Below are 20,528 nucleotides of genomic sequence, written 5' to 3' on the forward strand. Positions count from 1 at the left end.
ATTGGACAACGTCCAGTGAGGAGACGCTGGAGGTACTATTGGACACACATTTTCCCGGAAATCAGACGGTTGAACCATGCACTGGCGGTGCCACAGTGGCTCAGCGGTCGTTTCCTATCGAGGAAATTGTATCAGAATCTAGAATAAAATGGGCGTTAAATAGCTTTGGATCATTCAAATCCCCCGGACCTGATGGAATTACTCCGGCGGAGTTAAAAGCGGTGGCTGACAGAATTATCCCCTGGTTGTCGGCGATATATATAGCATATATTCCACGAAAGTGGAGAGAATCAAAAGTCGTTTTCATACCTAAAGCGGGAAAAGCCTCTCACTCGAATGCGAAGGATTTCCGACCAATCAGCTTATCATCATTCCTACTTAAGACTCTGGAGAGGATGATAGATATTTATCTTAGAACTAGCGTCGATTCAAGTTTGCTCTCGAAACGACAACATGCATACTCGAAAGGCAGGTCTACTGAGACCGCATTACATGAACTAGTCAGCTTTATTGAAAGCTCACTATCTGGCAATATTGGCATTAATATATACTCAGACAGTCAACCTGCAATAAAATCATTGGACTCTGTGTTCCTCAACTCGAAAACGGCCATCGACTGCCGCAAATCTCTCAATGAGATGGCTGAGCAGCACAATATTCACCTAATATGGGTGCCTGGCCACAGGAACATACCGGGAAACTGCGAAGCAGATGAGCTAGCAAGGCTAGCATTTAGAGTAAATGCTAGCCTTGCTAGAATCTGTTGGTGTGCCTCTGGCTACCTGCAAGCTCTTACTGCGTGAGAAGGCTGTCATGGTGGCAAATGTTCGATGGGAGAATTGTAAGGGTTGTAACGACACCAAGCAAATATGGCCCATTTAAACTTAAACCGCTCACTCCTGATATCTGCTATAACGGGTCGCTGCCTGATAGGCGATTTTGCAAAAACTATTGGTGCGAAGTATAATGACTATTGTATGAGCTTTCATGATGCGGAGGAAAAGGAATCATTTCATTTGTGTAAGGCGTAAGCAAATTTTAGGGGCATATACCCAGCAAAAAATTACTCATTCTTTTAGAAGCGTATCCGCACATAACTACTTCCATAACACCTTGCCACTTTCCAGCATTGTGGTGCTTATATTAATTTGTAGAAATTGATTCTAGAATGTACCCGAAAAGTTTTGCCTAATGCGAGCCTCAAACTCTGCTCAAAAACCCATTCTGCATTCTAATTTGCACAAAAAGAATCGATTTTACAAAACCAAAATGTGTACTTTTTGATTGCTGTTTTTTTTACTCTAAATGCTTTTTTATTACTCTAAATGGAATGTGTAGTAACTGGAAGAGATTGCAAAGAGAGAATTGAAAGACAAACCCTCTCTCGAAAACAATTTCTAGAAAAGTGTTACCGTTCCTAAGCAAATATCGCATTGATGGATTGCACCAATAATTGAAAACAAAAAATATATAACGACAACCTATATGGAAAATATATTTAATAATATTTGTAAACTTGTTTTCATATAATAAAAATATTTTTGTTTTATTTTTATAAATATATTTATACCGAATGTTTTTGCCTTTAAAAATATCAATATTTAGTTCTGTTCCAATTTTTCAAGCAATTGGTAAATAATTATATTGTTGTCGGTTTTCTTCTTTACTACATGGAAATCTTATCTCTTAACCGTCATTCCTTGTGGGGATATACATTTAAAGTGATTTCCACACAGCGCCAACTCTTACCCTTAATGCTAAAACTGTTGTCACTTCCACAACACATAACAAGTATATACGGCCGTAAGTTCGGCCAGGCCGAATCTTATGTACCCTCCACCATGGATTGTGTAGGAACTTCTACTAAAGGCTGTCATCCACAATCGAATTACTTGGGTTGCGATAACACTTGCCGATGGCAAGGTATCGTAAAACTTTTTAACACTGTCTTCTAAATTGTAAGTTAGTCCATAAGGGGTATATATTAAATAAAAAAAAACAAAAAAAGGCCGATTAAATACGTATATAATTCAGTTTGAAAAATTTTCTATAGAAATAAAATTTTGACAAAATTTTCTATAGAAATAAAAACTTGACAAAATTTTCTATAGAAATAAAATGTTGACAAAATTTTCTATGGAAGTAAAATGTTGACAAAATTTTCTATAGCAATAAAAATTTGACAAAATTTTCTATAGAAATAAAATGTTGACAAAATTTTCTATAGAAATAAAATGTTGACAAAATGTTCTATAGAAATAAAATGTTGACAAAATTTTCTACAGAAATAAATTTTTTACAAAATTTTCTATAGAAATAAAATTTTGACAAAATTTTCTATGGAAATAAAATGTTGGCAAACATTGCTATAGAAATAAACTTTTTACAAAACTTTCTATAGAAATGAAATTTTGACAAAACTTTCTATAGTAATAAAATTTGACAATTTTTACATGGCTGTTAGAGGCCATATACTAACGAAATGTACCAAATTTCAACCGCATCGGATGACTTTTGCTCCTCCAAGAGGCTCCGGAGGTCAAATCTGGGGATCGGTTTATATGGGAGCTGTATATAATTATGGACCGATATGGACCAATTTTTGCATGCTTGTTAGAGACCGTATACTAACATCAGGTACCCAATTTCAAACGGATCGGATGAATTTTGTCCCTCCAAGAGGCTCCGGAGGTCAAATCTGGGGATCGGTTTATATGGGAGCTATATATAATTATGGACCGATATGGACCAATTTTTGCATGGTTGTTAGAGACCATATACTTACACCACGTACTAAATTTCAATTGGATCGGATGAATTTTGCTCATCCAAGAGGCTCCAGAGTTCAAATCTGGGGATCGGTTTATATGGGAGCTATATATAATTATGGACCGATATGGACCAATTTTTGCATGCTTGTTAGAGACCGTATACTTAGACCACGTACCAAATTTCAATGGGGTAGGATGAAGTTTGCTCCTCCAAGAGGCTCCGGAGGTCAAATCTGGGGATCGGTTTATATGGGAGCTATATATATTTATGGACCGATATGGACCAATTTTTGCATGGTTGTTAGAGACCGTATACTAACATCAGGTACCAAATTTCAACCGGATCGGATGAATTTTGCCCCTCCAAGAGGCTCCGGAGGTCAAATCTGGGGATCGGTTTATATGGGGGCTATATATAATTATGGACCGATATGGACCAATTTTTGCATGGTTGTTAGAGACCGTATACTTAGACCACGTACCAAATTTCAATGGGGTAGGATGAAGTTTGCTCCTCCAAGAGGCTCCGGAGGTCAAATCTGGGGATCGGTTTATATGGGAGCTATATATATTTATGGACCGATATGGACCAATTTTTGCATGGTTGTTAGAGACCGTATACTAACATCAGGTACCAAATTTCAACCGGATCGGATGAATTTTGCCCCTCCAAGAGGCTCCGGAGGTCAAATCTGGGGATCGGTTCATATGGGGGCTATATATAATTATGGACCGATATGGACCAATTTTTGCATGGTTGTTAGAGACCGTATACTTAGACCACGTACCAAATTTCAACCGGATCGGATGAATTTTGCTGCTCCGGAAGGCTCCGCAAGCCAAATTTGGGGATCGGGTTATATGGGGGCTATACGTAAACGTGGGCCGATATGGCCCATTTTCAATACCATCCGACCTACATCAATAACAACTACTTGTGCCAAGTTTCAAGTCGATAGCTAGTTTCGTTCGGAAGTTAGCGTGATTTCCACAGACGGACGGACAGCCGGACAGACGGACGGACGGACGGACATGCTTAGATCGACTCAGAATTTCACCACGACCCAGAATATATATACTTTATGGGGTCTTAGAGCAATATTTCGATGTGTTACAAACGGAATGACAAAGTTAATATACCCCCATCCTATGGTGGAGGGTATAAAAATATGTGAAACATTTAAATCTGAAGCAATTTTAAGGAAACTTCGCAAAAGTTTATTTATGATTTATCGCTCTATATATATGATTTAGAAGTTTAGGAAAATTAGAGTCAGTTTTACAACTTTTCGACTAAGCAGTGGCGATTTAACAAGGAAAATGTTGGTACTTTGAGCATTTTTGTCGAAATCAGAAAAACATATATATGGGAGCTATATCTAAATCTGAACAGATTTCAACCAAATTTGGCACACATGACTATATTACTAGTTGTACTCCTAGTGCAAAATTTCAACCAAATTGGGCTAAAACTCTGGCTTCTGGGGCCATATAAGTCCATATCGGGCGAAAAATGTATATGGAAGCTATATCTAAATCTAAACCGATTTCAACCAAATTTGGGACGCATAGCTACAATGCTAAATCTACTCCCTGTGCAAAATTTCAACCAAATTGGGCCAAAACTCCGGCTTTTAGGACCATATTAGTCCATATCGGGCGAAAGCTATATATGGGAGATATATCTAAATCTGAACCGATTTCAACCAAATTTGGCACGCATAGCTACAATGCTAATTCTACTCTTTGTGCAAAATTTCAACCAAAGTGGGGTAAAACTCTGGCTTCTGGGACCGTATTAGTTCATATCGGGCGAAAGATATATATGGGAGCTATATCTAAATCTGAACCGATTTCAATAAAATTTGGCACACTTGACTATAGTACTAATTGTTCTTCTTGTGCAAAATTTTAAGCAAATTAGGGTAAAACTCTGGCTTCTGGGGGCCATATAAGTCCATATCGGGCGAAAGGTATAGATGGGAGCTATATCTAAATCTGAACCGATTTCAATCAAATTTGCGCACTAGACTATACGACTAAGTGTTATGTTTGCGCAAAATTTCAAGCAAATCGGTATAAAACTCTGGCTGCTGGGTCCATATTAGTGCATATCGGGCGAAAGATATATATGGGAGTTATATCTAAATCTGAACCGATTTCTCCCAAAATCAATAGGATTCTATTCTGACCCAAATTAGGAACATGTGACAACATGTAAAATGTTGACAAAATTTTCTATAGAAATAAAATGTTGACAAAATTTTCTATAGAAATAAAATGTTGACAAAATGTTCTATAGAAATAAAATGTTGACAAAATTTTCTACAGAAATAAATTTTTTACAAAATTTTCTATAGAAATAAAATTTTGACAAAATTTTCTATGGAAATAAAATGTTGGCAAACATTGCTATAGAAATAAACTTTTTACAAAACTTTCTATAGAAATGAAATTTTGACAAAACTTTCTATAGTAATAAAATTTGACAATTTTTACATGGCTGTTAGAGGCCATATACTAACGAAATGTACCAAATTTCAACCGCATCGGATGACTTTTGCTCCTCCAAGAGGCTCCGGAGGTCAAATCTGGGGATCGGTTTATATGGGAGCTATATATAATTATGGACCGATATGGACCAATTTTTGCATGCTTGTTAGAGACCGTATACTAACATCAGGTACCCAATTTCAAACGGATCGGATGAATTTTGCCCCTCCAAGAGGCTCCGGAGGTCAAATCTGGGGATCGGTTTATATGGGAGCTATATATAATTATGGACCTATATGGACCAATTTTTGCATGGTTGTTAGAGACCATATACTAACACCACGTACTAAATTTCAATTGGATCGGATGAATTTTGCTCATCCAAGAGGCTCCAGAGTTCAAATCTGGGGATCGGTTTATATGGGAGCTATATATAATTATGGACCGATATGGACCAATTTTTGCATGCTTGTTAGAGACCGTACACTAACATCAGGTACCCAATTTCAAACGGATCGGATGAATTTTGCCCCTCCAAGAGGCTCCGGAGGTCAAATCTGGGGATCGGTTTATATGGGAGCTATATATAATTATGGACCGATATGGACCAGTTTTTGCATGGTTGTTAGAGACCATATACTAACACCACGTACCAAATTTCAATGGGGTAGGATGAAGTTTGCTCCTCCAAGAGGCTCCGGAGGTCAAATCTGGGGATCGGTTTATATGGGAGCTATATATATTTATGGACCGATATGGACCAATTTTTGCATGGTTGTTAGAGACCGTATACTAACATCAGGTACCAAATTTCAACCGGATCGGATGAATTTTGCCCCTCCAAGAGGCTCCGGAGGTCAAATCTGGGGATCGGTTTATATGGGGGCTATATATAATTATGGACCGATATGGACCAATTTTTGCATGGTTGTTAGAGACCGTATACTAACATCAGGTACCAAATTTCAACCGGATCGGATGAATTTTGCTGCTCCGGAAGGCTCCGCAAGCCAAATTTGGGGATCGGGTTATATGGGGGCTATACGTAAACGTGGGCCGATATGGCCCATTTTCAATACCATCCGACCTACATCAATAACAACTACTTGTGCCAAGTTTCAAGTCGATAGCTAGTTTCGTTCGGAAGTTAGCGTGATTTCCACAGACGGACGGACAGCCGGACAGACGGACGGACGGACATGCTTAGATCGACTCAGAATTTCACCACGACCCAGAATATATATACTTTATGGGGTCTTAGAGCAATATTTCGATGTGTTACAAACGGAATGACAAAGTTAATATACCCCCATCCTATGGTGGAGGGTATAAAAAGAATCGGGTTTAACACGTGGTGTTTAGTGGAGTATAATGAATTGCATTTCTTGTTCTCATAACACACAAGCGAAATCGCAAATTCTCTATAAGAGAAAAAGTTAACGGGATAAAAAACATTTTTTCTTTTTAGTTGTCCAAAATTCATTGAAGTGTTAAAGTGCATAGTGTAAAGACGTGTATTGTGGTTTAATAATATAAAAAATGACAAGTAAGTCACAATTTTATAAAAATCTAAAAAAGGAAAAAGAAAGAATTAACTCATTACTAACTGGTTCTTCAAAAAACGATGGAAAAAGTGAAATTACTGATGATCAACAAATCGACATAGAATCGCCCCAATTAGAAGAAATTTCAAGCTTTAAAGAAAAATTGCGATCGTGGATATTGAAATATCAACCTTCCGTTGCGTCATGTCGCGATTTATTACAACTGCTAAGGGAAGAAGGTCTTGATGTACCATTATCAGTGGAAACGCTTATTACCTCAAGGGACGGATTTGTAAAACGAACAGTGCATCCCGGTGAATATGTGCACATAGGTCTAAAAAGAAACCTCCAGAATGCTTTGAGTTATTCCGACTCGACCCCCTCGGAACTATATATTGATATTGGTGTGGATGGTCTTCCATTATACAAAAGTTCAGGCGTTGGACTCTGGCCTATTTTGGGAAAAATCACCAATATTAAAAACGCCAATGTTTTCCTCATAGGAACCTACGTAGGCGTAGGCAAGCCTACTCGAGTGGACAATTTCCTTCACGATTTTATGAACGAATATTCCCAAATTCGTGACCATATAATTGAACATGAGGGTAAAATTACTCAATGCTCAATTCGTGCATTTATTTGCGACGCTCCAGCGCGAGCATTTCTTCAGGACATAAAAGGTCATACATCATTCAATGGTTGTTCCAAATGTACCCAAGTCGGAAAAAGAATTGAGAAAACCAATACCTTCAGTGTTGAAAAGGGTTTACCTAGATCGGACAAAAGCTTTTCCGACAGATTGGACCCCGGATTCCATCAGCCATTTTCCAAAAATTTTCAACTGGGATTAGAGAAGCTTGGCATTAAAATGATATCACCGTTTCCTGTGGAACTCATGCACCTAGTTGATCTAGGTGTAATGAAAAAAATGTTAAATTTTATAATAAAAAACAAAACAAATGTTCGTTTAAACAAAAATGACAAATTGCAAATGTCAGCTATCTTAACGTCATTTGCTCCATATATACCTAAGAAATTCGCGCGGAAGCCTAGGGACCTATCTGACATATCACGATGGAAAGCAACAGAATTCCGCCAATTTCTCCTCTACACAGGTATCGTAGTTTTAAAACAGATATTACCTTCCGATTTCTATGAGCATTATCTTTTACTTCATTGTTCATATAGAATTTTACTACAGCCAACTTGTTTGCCCAGTCGAATCGATATTGCAGATGAAATGCTAAATAGTTTTGTTAAGCAGTTTCCGAACTTTTATGGACAATCAAGTGTTTCATATAACATTCATAATTTGTTGCATTTAAAGGAATGCACAGAAACTTTCGGTTCACTGAATGATATTTCAGCCAACTTAAGGCTGATTCACAACTTAATAGTATGCAAAAACTGGAGGAAATCCATAATTCCGTGTCGGAGTTGTACAGTAAGTATAAATATTTTAACTGCAAACAATACATATGAATGCAAATTATAAATTTATCCAGATTCCAACAAAGCACTTGATATAAAGGAGGAGTTGGCGTCCATAAACAACAATTTGATACAATTAAAAAGTAAGTTTTGCTTATAAATAATAAATGAATATAAATCTTACTTTTGTATCTACGCGTTAGGTTTGCAAACTCAACAAAATGAATTCAATGTCAAATTGTTGGATACAGTTAATACATTGAAAGGTAAATTCTTGCCGAGGAAATTGTTGGACTGCGAATGACCTTCAAAGCGCACTTTGAAGCGCCGAAGTATAGTAAACTCTTCCCTCTCAAGTCGGAATCAAATCTAAAGGAGTTGGAGGAAATGATTAATGATGAGAATAAGAGTGAAATTGTAAGTTTTCCATTTAAGCAAAACGTGAACGAATTATGTATAAATAAAATATATGTAGATCTCTTCTTTGAGACGAATATTTGGGGTGAAAGGACTACAGAGAGGAATTTCAAATGTATTCTCCAATGACATAATTATGGATTACAATGTTCGTGGCATCCAGGGAAAGAAACGCTTAAAAGATTTTAAAAAGATAATGGAAGTGTTATTTTGTAAGTAAATATACATATAATTCATAATATTTTTTAAGTAAACTTTTACATTTACAGTGGCTTCTTCTGCCGATGGATGTACTGAACTAGAATTTACTTTGGCGTTAAGCAGAGCTATTAAGGCAGCTAAAAACAAACACTTTAAATCCATTTGTTTGAACAAAAAGAATAACAAGGAAAATTGTTCGACTGAATGAAGTATAGTGTGAAGAATTTTTATTTTACTATTCAATACTGATTTTCCATATCCAAACACAACCCAGTGGTAAAAATTCAAACCCCTTACCAAAAGATCGATTATGTTCTTGGGAAATTTGGAAGATTAAGTAAGTATGTTGTATGTAAACACACATATAGTTGACAATGCTACTACTTATACCTTAGCATTGAAAAATCGAACAGAATGTAATTCCATCAAAACTTAAACAAATAAAAGCTATTACATAGTCATCTAGTTGGTTCGTAGTGGGACAACCAGTGCTTACGACTTCCACTTACTGGGTAAGGGGTCTGTAATTAGGAATAAAAAATAAAAAAATTGCTAGGCAACGTTTATAAACAACATTGGTTTTTGTTTGTTCGTTGTTTTCAAATTTGTTTTTCAATTTTCTGAAAATTTTCTTCGGGCATAAATCAATTTGTATTGAGTTTTACATCTTTTCCAGATAATCAATTAATTTGTATTGAGTTGTACATCCTTTCCAGATATAAGGTAAGTGCGAAAATAATTAATTAAAATATGGAGGGATTTTCGTCCAGAAATTTAAAGCGATTAGCGCGTAAGGAAGAAAATAATTTTAGAGCAATTTCACTACGTAAATTAGCATCTTTCCAAGCGCCAGGTTCAGGGAAACCAGGGAGCCAAGTGCCAGATTTAGGGAAGGCACCACAGTCAAACCACGAATTGAATTCAACATCCCTTCAAGCACATCAATTGTCGAAAGAGGATATTCTAAAATGTAAATTATCGAATTGGTATCAAAAATATAACCCTGGACGACAATGCTGTGACGAACTATTAGGAATATTAAATTCCGAGGATGTAAGTGTACCATCATGTACAAATACCCTAATAAAGTCACACGAAAGGCAAAAAGTTGTTATACGAACTGTTGCTCCAGGGCAATATTTTCATGTTGGTGTAAAACCTTACTTATATAAACTAAATGTATACGAAACGCCAGTGATACTTTTAGATATTAATATTGACGGCGTTCCATTATTCAAAAGCTCCAAGACATCTTTGTGGCCCATATTGGGATATTTCGCCAACATCGAAAACTTTGGAGTTTTTTTAATTGGTTGTTACTTGGGTAATGCCAAACCATATAATATCGATCAATATTTACATGATTTTGTTACAGAATTGTCAGATTTAAAAGCAAATGGAGTTTTTATAGACAACCACCAAGTACGCATAGAAATACGCGCATTTATATGTGATGCACCAGCCCGAGCTTTTGTCAGTGGTGTTGTCGGCCACAATTCCCTCAATGGGTGCTCCAAGTGTAACCAAATCGGAGTTAGCGTTGAAAAAGTTACAACATACCAAAAGAAGATGGGGATATTACGTACGGATGATGATTTCGCGAATAGAAAATGTATGTTGCATCACACTGCTTTTTTCAAAAAAATAAATCCTCGTTGGAAAAAAATTAATGTAAAAATGGTGACCCAATTCCCAATTGATCCAATGCATTTACTTGATTTAGGGGTCACAAAAAAACTTTTGCAATGCCTAATTCAAGGGGAAACATTGAATTTTAAATTGACTTCTGATGATATAGCCAATATATCGGATGAATTGGTTTCCTTAGCTCCATATATTCCTAGCGAATTCGGTAGAAAGCCTCGAGGGCTGGATGAATTGCCGAGATGGAAGGCGATAGAGTTCAGACAGTTTATCCTATACACTTCAGTCGTTGTTCTAAAACCATTTTTAAATGATGATTTCTATTACCACATTCTTTTATTTAATTGTGGTTATAGACTGTTGCTTTCCAAAAATTATCGAAATCACATTGACGTTGCCGAGGACATATTGAAGTCATTTGTGGAAAATTTTGATCTGCTATATCCGATAAAAAAGTTGACATACAATGTACTACACGTAGCACAATGCGTTCGTGAAATTGGTCATATCCAGAGCTTTACAGCATATAGGTATGAAAATGATCTCCAAACACTAAAGAAATCGGTTAAGAGTCCATCGAATATATTGCAACAACTTTCAAATAATGTAAAAGATCAAAAAGCTTCATCTAAAAATTTAGGGTTGAAACGATCGAAACGGGGTTGTGTGACAGGTTATATAACACAAGAATTTGAAATAGGCAATAAAATGCCAAATAATGTATGCAATTTGCGATGCGATGTTCCCTTTAAAATTTCAAAATTTTGTGAAGAATCAAATAAGTGTTTTATAGTAGGCAGGAGATATTCGAACATTAGAAATTTTTTTGATGCTCCTTTACAGTCAAGAAACGACTTGGGCATAATATTAGCAAATATAAATGAAACCCAGGAAGAAGAACATTTTGGAATAGAAGAAGTGAATTTTAAATACATGACCATTCCTTATAAAAATGAATTTGTATTAATTCCTATTATACACACATATGAATAAATTTTGGACACGTATTTTCTTAGAAATAGATATAGCTAAAAAAAACATTCAAAAAAGCTCTAAAATATTTAATATTACAGAAAATGGCTCACAATTTCACCAATATTCATAAAAAAACTTTCGAAGGAAGTGGCGAATTCAAAAATAGCAAAAATGAAGAATTTAATAACAAATTGGACGATATTTTAAAAAAACCAAGCTCTGATAGATGCAAAACTCGATGGTAAGTTCATAATGGTAAAGATTTTTAATACATCCATATTTATTATTTTGTTTCATATTTTTTCTAGAAATACAAAATAAATTGAAGCTAAGAGAATGTCTAGAAGGTATATAAAAGCTACACTTAAAAAGGATATATGTGTATTAATTATTTTATTTATTTGTATAGAAGAGAATATAGCACGGCAGTCTAAAATGATGGCAGTTTTGAAGCAATTAGTAAACAAAAATATTAATGTTGGCCCACCTATCGATTTTCCGGTGAAATCTTTTGAGGATATGGAAGCAGTAAATTTAAAAATTGCAGACGATGTCGAGAAATATGTAAGTATTTTATAATAAGTTAAAAATCACTTAAAACTTATAAAATGTCATATCATCATGTCATTATTTAGGTGGCCATAATAAGAACAATATGCCATCCCGGTGGCATATACACAAATTTCGACAGAATGTTCTCAATGCCAATAATACTGGCATATAATTATGATGGCATTAATAATAAAAGACCTTTTAAGGAATTAAAAGCACTATATAGTGCAATATATGGTAATATTTTTTATATTTCTATTTGTATATTTATTGACTAATATATTTTTTATTTTAGATGCTGTCAAGACGGAAGGGTACACAGAAAAAGACTATATAGCGGACATTAGGAAGTCGTTCAAAAAATTCAAGGGTCGCCATTTCCGCAAAGTTTGTGTGGAAAAAAACAAAAATGTAATGAATAAATATATACGAGTTATTATAACAGTATCACCTAGTATTTAATATTGTATTGAAATATTATTACCAAATATATATTAATTTTTATGTCCAAGAAAGTAGAATTGCCATTTTCGAATTTCGAAAATTTGAAAGTTGTGCTGGATTGTGCTAGGTTTGTGCCGATTTGTGCTGCAATTTGTTTTTTAAATTTTATCAAATAGCCGAGATATTTGGAAAAAACTTTTTTCAACAAAATTTTTGCCAGAATCGCCATTTTCGAAAATCGACATTTTGACAGTTGTGCTGAGTTGTGCTAGCCGAGTACATTATTGTGCCGTTTAAATAAAAATTCTATCTCTTATAGTTTTCGAGAAATTCTAAAATTTCGAAAAATCGCCATTTCGAATTTCGAAAATTTTAATATTGTATTAAACCGTTATCGACTTGTGCTAAGTTGTGCCGTTGAGATCACCTTTCTATCTCAAGCCGTTTCCGAGAAACAGCCAAATTAAATTTTTAAAAAAGTTCAAAAATATGTGTTTGAAAAACGCCAAAATTTAAATTTTCGAATTTCAAAAAACTGAACGTTGTGCCAATTTGTGCTAGGTTAGTACTCATTTGTGCCGTTTGAATCAACTTTCTATCTCAAACCGTTTTGGAGATATTCGCAAAAACTTTTTTTAAAAAATGCCAATTTATGATTGAAAATAGTCAAAATTTAAAATTTTCGAATTTCAAAAAACTGAACGTTGTGCCAATTTGTGCTAGGTTAGTACTCGTTTGTGCCGTTTGAATCAACTTTCTATCTCAAACCGTTTTGGAGATATTCGCAAAAACTTTTTTTTTTAAAAATGCCAATTTATGATTGAAAATAGTCAAAATTTAAAATTTTCGAATTTCAAAAAAATGAACGTTGTGCCAATTTGTGCTAGGTTAGTACTCATTTGTGCCTCGAAGCGGTCTCTTTTTTACGTGATTTACACTACCGTCAAAATCACTAATACTACAATACATTTTGACAATTTCACCTTCATTAGGCTCTTGAGGAATTCTGCCCAGAAATTTGCAGGGACATTCAGGACATTGACCAGATACCGATATATATATATATATATATTCCCGATTCGGACACTTGAGATTTTTTAAAAATGAATGGGCATGGAATATTTGTTACATTATGAATCTTCGTAAAGAACATACGTCCATGTATTTTTTTCAACGTTTTTATGGTACGATCACGATTTTTGAAAATATGTAAACTACTTTCTGGTTTTAAACTAGACCAAATCTCCGTAATGTCTATATTGAATTCAACGATGTTAGATGATGTATCGGATGAACTGTTAACCTCGTTTGATTCGTTGCACGGACAGTCAATGTTAAGGATCGATACCAAATACGTATACAAACTATAACGGTTCGCTTTGAAAAGAGTATAAATATACTTCGGTTTCATTTTATTACAATTTTGTAACGAATCACTTAAATTTTTATACACGTTTGCGGATGGAGGGGCTACATTTCCTTTTGAATCAATCACGTTGGAAAATTTGAGTTCACGAATAAGTTCTCTTAAATTTTCGATTTTATTATGAACTTGATTTGCAGACGATTTCTTCACTTTACTAATTTCTGGAACGACGTTAGTTTTATTGTTATCAACGGATTCACTATTGATCGAACTCTTTCCCGAACTCATTTTAGATTTCACTTTTATAAAAATTGATACAAAAATTGGCACAGAAACTTCGAATATAAGCACTTTTATATTTCATGTTAGCCTGATAATGAAACAGGCAATTGACGTCCAAATGCATTATATCTAATTATACAATTATTTTTCGAGCTTTATGGACAGATAAGCACTTTTGATATGACTATGTAGGTGTTTACAGTTTGAGGTTACGGTTTTAATTGATTGGGAAAGTGTAAACCACGCTTCATTGAATAGGATAAATTCTTACAAATCATAAATGAGTACAGGTACACTCTATACGTGGTAGATCACATGTGTTTTCAACTCTCACATTATTGGGAAATCCTATAATTCGATTTGTTACCTCTATTCCTTCACAGATAAGGAAGTCTATTCAGAATTTATGAATGAATCGGTGGATTGTTACCTGTATTGTAGTGGTACGGAGCACGGATTTCCCAAATTTACCTGTATATGGACCCCGACCTACATTTTGCCTGTATATGACCACGTCTGAAATTGCCTGTTATCACCAACGAATTAAGTCATGGAAACCTGTGATCATACAAAAATAGAAGACGATAAATGATAATACAATTATAGGACCATTTTAAACAATATGTTTGCCATTTCCTTTCCATTGGCACAACATTCAGTTTTTTTGAAATTCGAAAATTTTAAATTTTGACTATTTTCAATCATAAATTGGCATTTTTTAAAAAAAGTTTTTGCGAATATCTCCAAAACGGTTTGAGATAGAAAGTTGATTCAAACGGCACAAATGAGTACTAACCTAGCACAAATTGGCACAACGTTCAGTTTTTTGAAATTCGAAAATTTTAAATTTTGACTATTTTCAATCATAAATTGGCATTTTTTAAAAAAAGTTTTTGCGAATATCTCCAAAACGGTTTGAGATAGAAAGTTGATTCAAACGGCACAAATGAGTACTAACCTAGTACAAATTGGCACAACGTTCAGTTTTTTGAAATTCGAAAATTTTAAATTTTGACTATTTTCATTCATAAATTGGCATTTTTTAAAAAAAGTTTTTGCGAATATCTCCAAAACGGTTTGAGATAGAAAGTTGATTCAAACGGCACAAATGAGTACTAACCTAGCACAAATTGGCACAACGTTCATTTTTTTGAAATTCGAAAATTTTAAATTTTGACTATTTTCAATCATAAATTGGCATTTTTTAAAAAAAGTTTTTGCGAATATCTCCAAAACGGTTTGAGATAGAAAGTTGATTCAAACGGCACAAATGAGTACTAACCTAGCACAAATTGGCACAACATTCAGTTTTTTGAAATTCGAAAATTTAAATTTTGGCGTTTTTCAAACACATATTTTTGAACTTTTTTAAAAATTTAATTTGGCTGTTTCTCGGAAACGGCTTGAGATAGAAAGGTGATCTCAACGGCACAACTTAGCACAAGTCGATAACGGTTTAATCATTGGCGGAGCTAGAAATTTTCTCTGGGGGGGCTATGCCCCCCCCCCCAGACAACCTTCAAAATTTTGTCGAAATTTCCGAAGCGATAAATTACGCCTATTGATAAAACTATACATCCTCAATTTTATTGCGGTGTTAAAGGCAATATGCAGCAAAATCAATCAAAAACAAAAAAAACTCAATCACAAAAATTAGTTGTATCAATTAATTTTTTAATTGGCTTTGATGATTGATACTATCATTTTTTTTTATTGAATACATTTCAATTAAAAACAAGTAAGTAAAGTCTAGTCGGGCGGAACCGACTATATTATACCATTCAACACTATGTAGACAAACATTTGTGTTACCATCTCAACTACTTAAAATTTGCTGGGAGCTATATAAAGGTTTGCATTTCCAGATACAAATACTTTTAATGGAAACAATTTTTTGTACTTCTACAAAAACTCTAGAATTAAAATTTAAATCGGCTAACGCCCTGGGATGATACACAATGTTAGTAAAAAATATGGGAAATATGAAGCGAGAGAAATTTTAATGCAATTGTACAAAAGAGATTTATGATTTTTCAGGCGATACATATGTATTCGAGATATAGGACAATTAGAGTAATATTTACAATTTTTGCTACTCAGCAGTGGCGATTTTACAAGGATATTGGTTAGATCTCGCCAAGATATGTGTAGGGCGACTTGGAGCCTTATTTAAAACTCATCCGTTCTGTGGAAATTTTGGCATTGCAGTGTGTAGGATATGGCTAAGATATGGGGAAATCATCACAGAATTTTGTGTAAACTGTGAGAATTTTGGCCATATTTGTATTCTCTGTGGAAACTATCCAGTCAATTGGAGGAAAATCCCATTGAAAATGGGTCTAAAATATGAAACAGTCGACCATATTTCCCCAACTCTGGTGTACGTATATATGGGAGCTATATACAACCTGAACCAATTTTGACTTAATTTGGCATGCATAGTTAGAATAATAATTCTGCTATCTATGCGAAATTTCACGTAAATGGGAGTATAACTTTGGGCCCCCTGGTCATATGAGTGCAAATCGGACGGGAGATATATATGGGAGCCATATCTAAATCTGAATCGATTTCAACCAAATTTGGCACAATTACCTATACTACTAAACGTACTCCTTGTGCGAAATTTGAAGCAAATCACGGCAAAACCCTGGATTTTGAGGCCATATAAGTTCAAATCGGACGAAAGATATATATGGGAGCTATATCTAAATGTGAACCGATTTCAATCAAGTGTACCAAGCATTGGTAGAATGCCAATTCTACCCTCTGTGCAAAATTTCATGAAGATCGGTAGTAAACTTTGGGCTCTGTGGTCATATGAGTCTAAATCGGACGAAAGATATATATGGTAGCTATATCTAAATCTGAACCGATTTGGTTGATATTTTGCAAGATTTGCGAGATTCATTAAATATTTGGATGTACAGTATTTCAAGAAAATCGGTTGATAAACACGCTAACTATGACCACATCGTAGATAATTATATATGGCAGCTATATCTAAATCTGAACCGATTTTTTTCCAAAACCAATAGCAATTGTCTCTGTCTCAAGAAACGGCCCTATGCCAAATTTGAGGACGATCGGACTTAAATTGCGATCTGTACTTTGTGCACAATATTACATATACAGACAGACAGACAGACGGACATCGCTAAATCGACTCAGATTTTAATTCTTACCCGATCGGTATACTAAAAGATGGGTTTATGACCACTATTTCTTGGCGTTATATACAAATGCACAAACTTATTATACCCTGTACCACAGTAGTGGTGAAGGGTATAATTAATTAGATCAATTAATTTCATGGTTGAAGACAAAAAATATTTTATTGTGTGTGGGAGCCGGTTCCACGACACCGCTATAAATAATCAAATAGCAACTTACCATTATTTAATAAAGGGTGATTTGTTAAGAGCTTGATAACTTTTTAAAAAAAAAAAACGCATAAAATTTGCAAAATCTCATCGGTTCTTTATTTGAAACGTTAGATTGGTCCATGACATTTACTTTTTGAAGATAATTTCATTTAAATGTTGACCGCGGCTGCGTCTTAGGTGGTCCATTCGGAAAGTCCAAGTTTGGGCAACTTTTTCGAGCATTTCGGCCGGAATAGCCCGAATTTCTTCGGAAATGTTGTCTTCCAAAGCTGGAATAGTTGCTGGCTTATTTCTGTAGACTTTAGACTTGACGTAGCCTCACAAAAAATAGTCTAAAGGCGTCAAATCGCATGATCTTGGTGGCCAACTTACCGGTCCATTTCTTAAGATGAATTGTTCTCCGAAGTTTTCCCTCAAAATGGCCGTAGAATCGCGAGCTGTGTGGCATGTAGCGCCATCTTGTTGAAACCACATGTCAACCAAGTTCAGTTCTTCCATTTTTGGCAACAAAAAGTTTGTTAGCATCGAACGATAGCGATCGCCATTCACCGTAACGTTGCGTCCAAGAGCATCTTTGAAAAAATACGGTCCAATGATTCCACCAGCGTACAAACCACACCACACAGTGCATTTTTCGGGATGCATGGGCAGTTCTTGAACGGCTTCTGGTTGCTCTTCACTCCAAATGCGGCAATTTTGCTTATTTACGTAGCCATTCAACCAGAAATGAACCGAACACTGATTTTGGTAATAAAATTCAATGATGAAATGAACCGAACACTGATTTTGGTAATAAAATTCAATGATTTGCAAGCGTTGCTCGTTAGTAAGTCTATTCATGATGAAATGTCAAAGCATACTGAGCATCTTTCTCTTTGACACCATGTCTGAAATCCCACGTGATCTGTCAAATACTAATGCATGAAAATCCTAACCTCAAAAGAATCACCCTTTATAACAAAAAATAAAAGCATTGCTTTAAGTATGTGTTTGAAAAATATTTTATTTAAAATGTGTGTTTTAAAACAGGACTAGAAATCATAAAGCAAAACATAAACTTAACATATTCATCGTGTATAAAAAATACTAAGAATAAAAAATTAAATAAAAGGCAAAAAATAAATTGAATATTATAAAACGTCTATCTTCGATTAGTTTTTAAAAATTCTGTGAGAACAGAATACAACGAAGCAACTGTTGAGAGCAGCGGTGCCAACTCTGTGGATTTTTCGTGATTTTGACGATTTTAGATGGTAAATTGGGCATGTGACGATTCATGATTTTAATCAACGTAGTTATAAATTGACTATTTTTGAAAATGTGCGTCTCAAGTTTCCTTTTAGTGTTTTTATTACGTGTTTTTAGTTGTAATGTAAATATCAATACTAAAAAATATGCTTAACATACTCTCTCTGCCACAATCTTAATTGGATTAAACACATCGCAAAGCTTGAATTAAAATATAAAACAACTGTAGCTTTGATTATTCTGGGGGGGCAAGAACTATTCTGGGGGGGGCATAGCCCCCCCCAGCACCCCCCTAGCTACGCCAATGGGTTTAATACAATATTAAAATTTTCGAAATTCGAAAATGGCGATTCTGGAAATTTTTCGAAATTTTAGAATTTCTCGAAAACTATAAGAGATAGAATTTTTATTTAAACGGCACAATAATGTACTCGGCTAGCACAACTCAGCACAACTGTCCAAATGTCGAATTTCGAAAATGGCGATTATGGCAAAAATTTTGTTGAAAAAAGTATTTTCCAAATATCTCGGCTATTTGATAAAATTTAAAAAAACAAATTGCAGCACAAATCGGCACAAACCTAGCACAATCCAGCACAACTTTCAAATTTTCGAAAATGGCAATTCTACTTTCTTGGACATGGTGTTTAGCTCTCGATTACTGTTATAAATAGGAAGTAAAACTGGTTTGTTCCATCGTTCCCATTACTGAGTAAAACACAATATTCAATAAGCGGCATCCATTAAGATGTAATGGGGCCTCATTATGTTTTCATTTACCTTGTCATGTAGATTGGGAAGTACTTGACTGCCTATGACACGTCAACGTAAAAGTAATACGGAAAATTGATCGGAAATGTGGAGTAGTTATCTCTGCAAAATCGGTAGGATATAATCGATTTGGTAATGACGTTTTTTACCACTGGGAAATTGAAACCAATTTAAAGAATCGTAATTTCTCATATAAACACAACAAACAATTTTAATGGACTGCATATTTATGTTTTAGTTATTTAATTTTATATATTTCACTTTAGTTTTTGTTTCATCCTGAATACTACTATTTGATAAACTATGGGAATATATAGTTGTATGTAGTATACGTATAATATTATACAATATATATTGTTACGAATTTGATAATTATAGATATAAGTTTATTTAAATTAGTTTCCGTTAATTTAAAATTTCAAATTGTAACGATAAAACTTCGCTATCACTTGTTGGAATCATCTATTCATTTTCTAGTATTTTCCTGAATTTCTTTTATGTTCTTTTGTTTGCTTACCGAAATGTTAGTTCTTACTCTCTCATAGAATAGCAACCCCTTTGCTTTGTTATTCTGCATTCTCATTTCATCTCATTGTCTATTGTCATTGTTGTTGTAGTAATGCGAGCATATATCTATGTGAGTGTGTATGTGTTTGGCAGCCACCAGACGAATAACTTAATGGTCGTAGATCCTTCTAGCATTGTCTAAGAATGTTCTGGCGTTGCCAGAATATTGTGGTGCTACCAGAATGTTCTCGTATTGCCACACCGTCATATATAAAAGCGCTCGCATGCTGCTAACGAGTCAGTCTTAATTAAAGCGTCAAACGAATAACTTCAGTGTGAACGAATTGTAAAGTGTGAAGTCATAGTAAATAAATTGTAGATTGTCGTTATTTAGAAGAACTGTGTTTTAATTGTCGGGTAATTAAAAACGCCTAAATATAAAAACGTAACAATTGGTGTCGGAAGTGAAATAACGAAAAAAAAATCTACAATGAAG

The 20,528-nt window shown here is 34.7% G+C and overlaps 3 protein-coding genes across 3 annotated transcripts in view; all 3 read left to right on the top strand.

Moving 5' to 3' along the window:
* The window catches only part of LOC142234243 (uncharacterized), a gene marked incomplete in the record, with an annotated part of 67,269 nt that extends 54,726 nt beyond the window's left edge, over positions 1-12,543 (top strand). The window contains 6 exon segments of the mRNA XM_075305330.1: positions 9,537-9,580; positions 11,575-11,717; positions 11,785-11,823; positions 11,886-12,040; positions 12,112-12,265; positions 12,324-12,543. Of these exon segments, the coding sequence (XP_075161445.1) occupies positions 11,912-12,040; positions 12,112-12,265; positions 12,324-12,490 (450 nt within the window).
* On the top strand, positions 6,804-7,932 carry LOC142235495 (uncharacterized). The gene is made up of 3 exons (XM_075306747.1): positions 6,804-6,810; positions 6,931-7,724; positions 7,924-7,932. The coding sequence occupies exons 1-3, from the start codon at positions 6,804-6,806 to the stop codon at positions 7,930-7,932; spliced, it is 810 nt and encodes a 269-aa protein (XP_075162862.1).
* Positions 7,845-9,349, top strand: LOC142234244 (uncharacterized). The gene is made up of 5 exons (XM_075305331.1): positions 7,845-8,252; positions 8,314-8,382; positions 8,443-8,656; positions 8,715-8,868; positions 8,926-9,349. The coding sequence occupies exons 3-5, from the start codon at positions 8,540-8,542 to the stop codon at positions 9,063-9,065; spliced, it is 411 nt and encodes a 136-aa protein (XP_075161446.1). The 5' UTR covers positions 7,845-8,252; positions 8,314-8,382; positions 8,443-8,539; the 3' UTR covers positions 9,066-9,349.
* Positions 12,544-20,528: the final 7,985 nt, after the last annotated feature.

This window comes from Haematobia irritans, chromosome 4 (genome assembly GCF_050003625.1).
Source record: "Haematobia irritans isolate KBUSLIRL chromosome 4, ASM5000362v1, whole genome shotgun sequence".
Taxonomy (NCBI): Eukaryota; Metazoa; Arthropoda; class Insecta; order Diptera; family Muscidae; genus Haematobia; species Haematobia irritans.

What these genes read in the sequence shown, in the direction of transcription:
- LOC142234244 (XM_075305331.1), top strand. Translation starts at nt 8,540, where the DNA reads ATGACCTTCAAAGCGCACTTTGAAGCGCCGAAGTATAGTAAACTCTTC. An exon ending in ATGAGAATAAGAGTGAAATT is followed by an intron (nt 8,657 to 8,714) that starts GTAAGTTTTCCA and finishes AAATATATGTAG; the next exon opens with ATCTCTTCTTTGAGACGAAT. An exon ending in GATAATGGAAGTGTTATTTT is followed by an intron (nt 8,869 to 8,925) that starts GTAAGTAAATAT and finishes TTACATTTACAG; the next exon opens with TGGCTTCTTCTGCCGATGGA.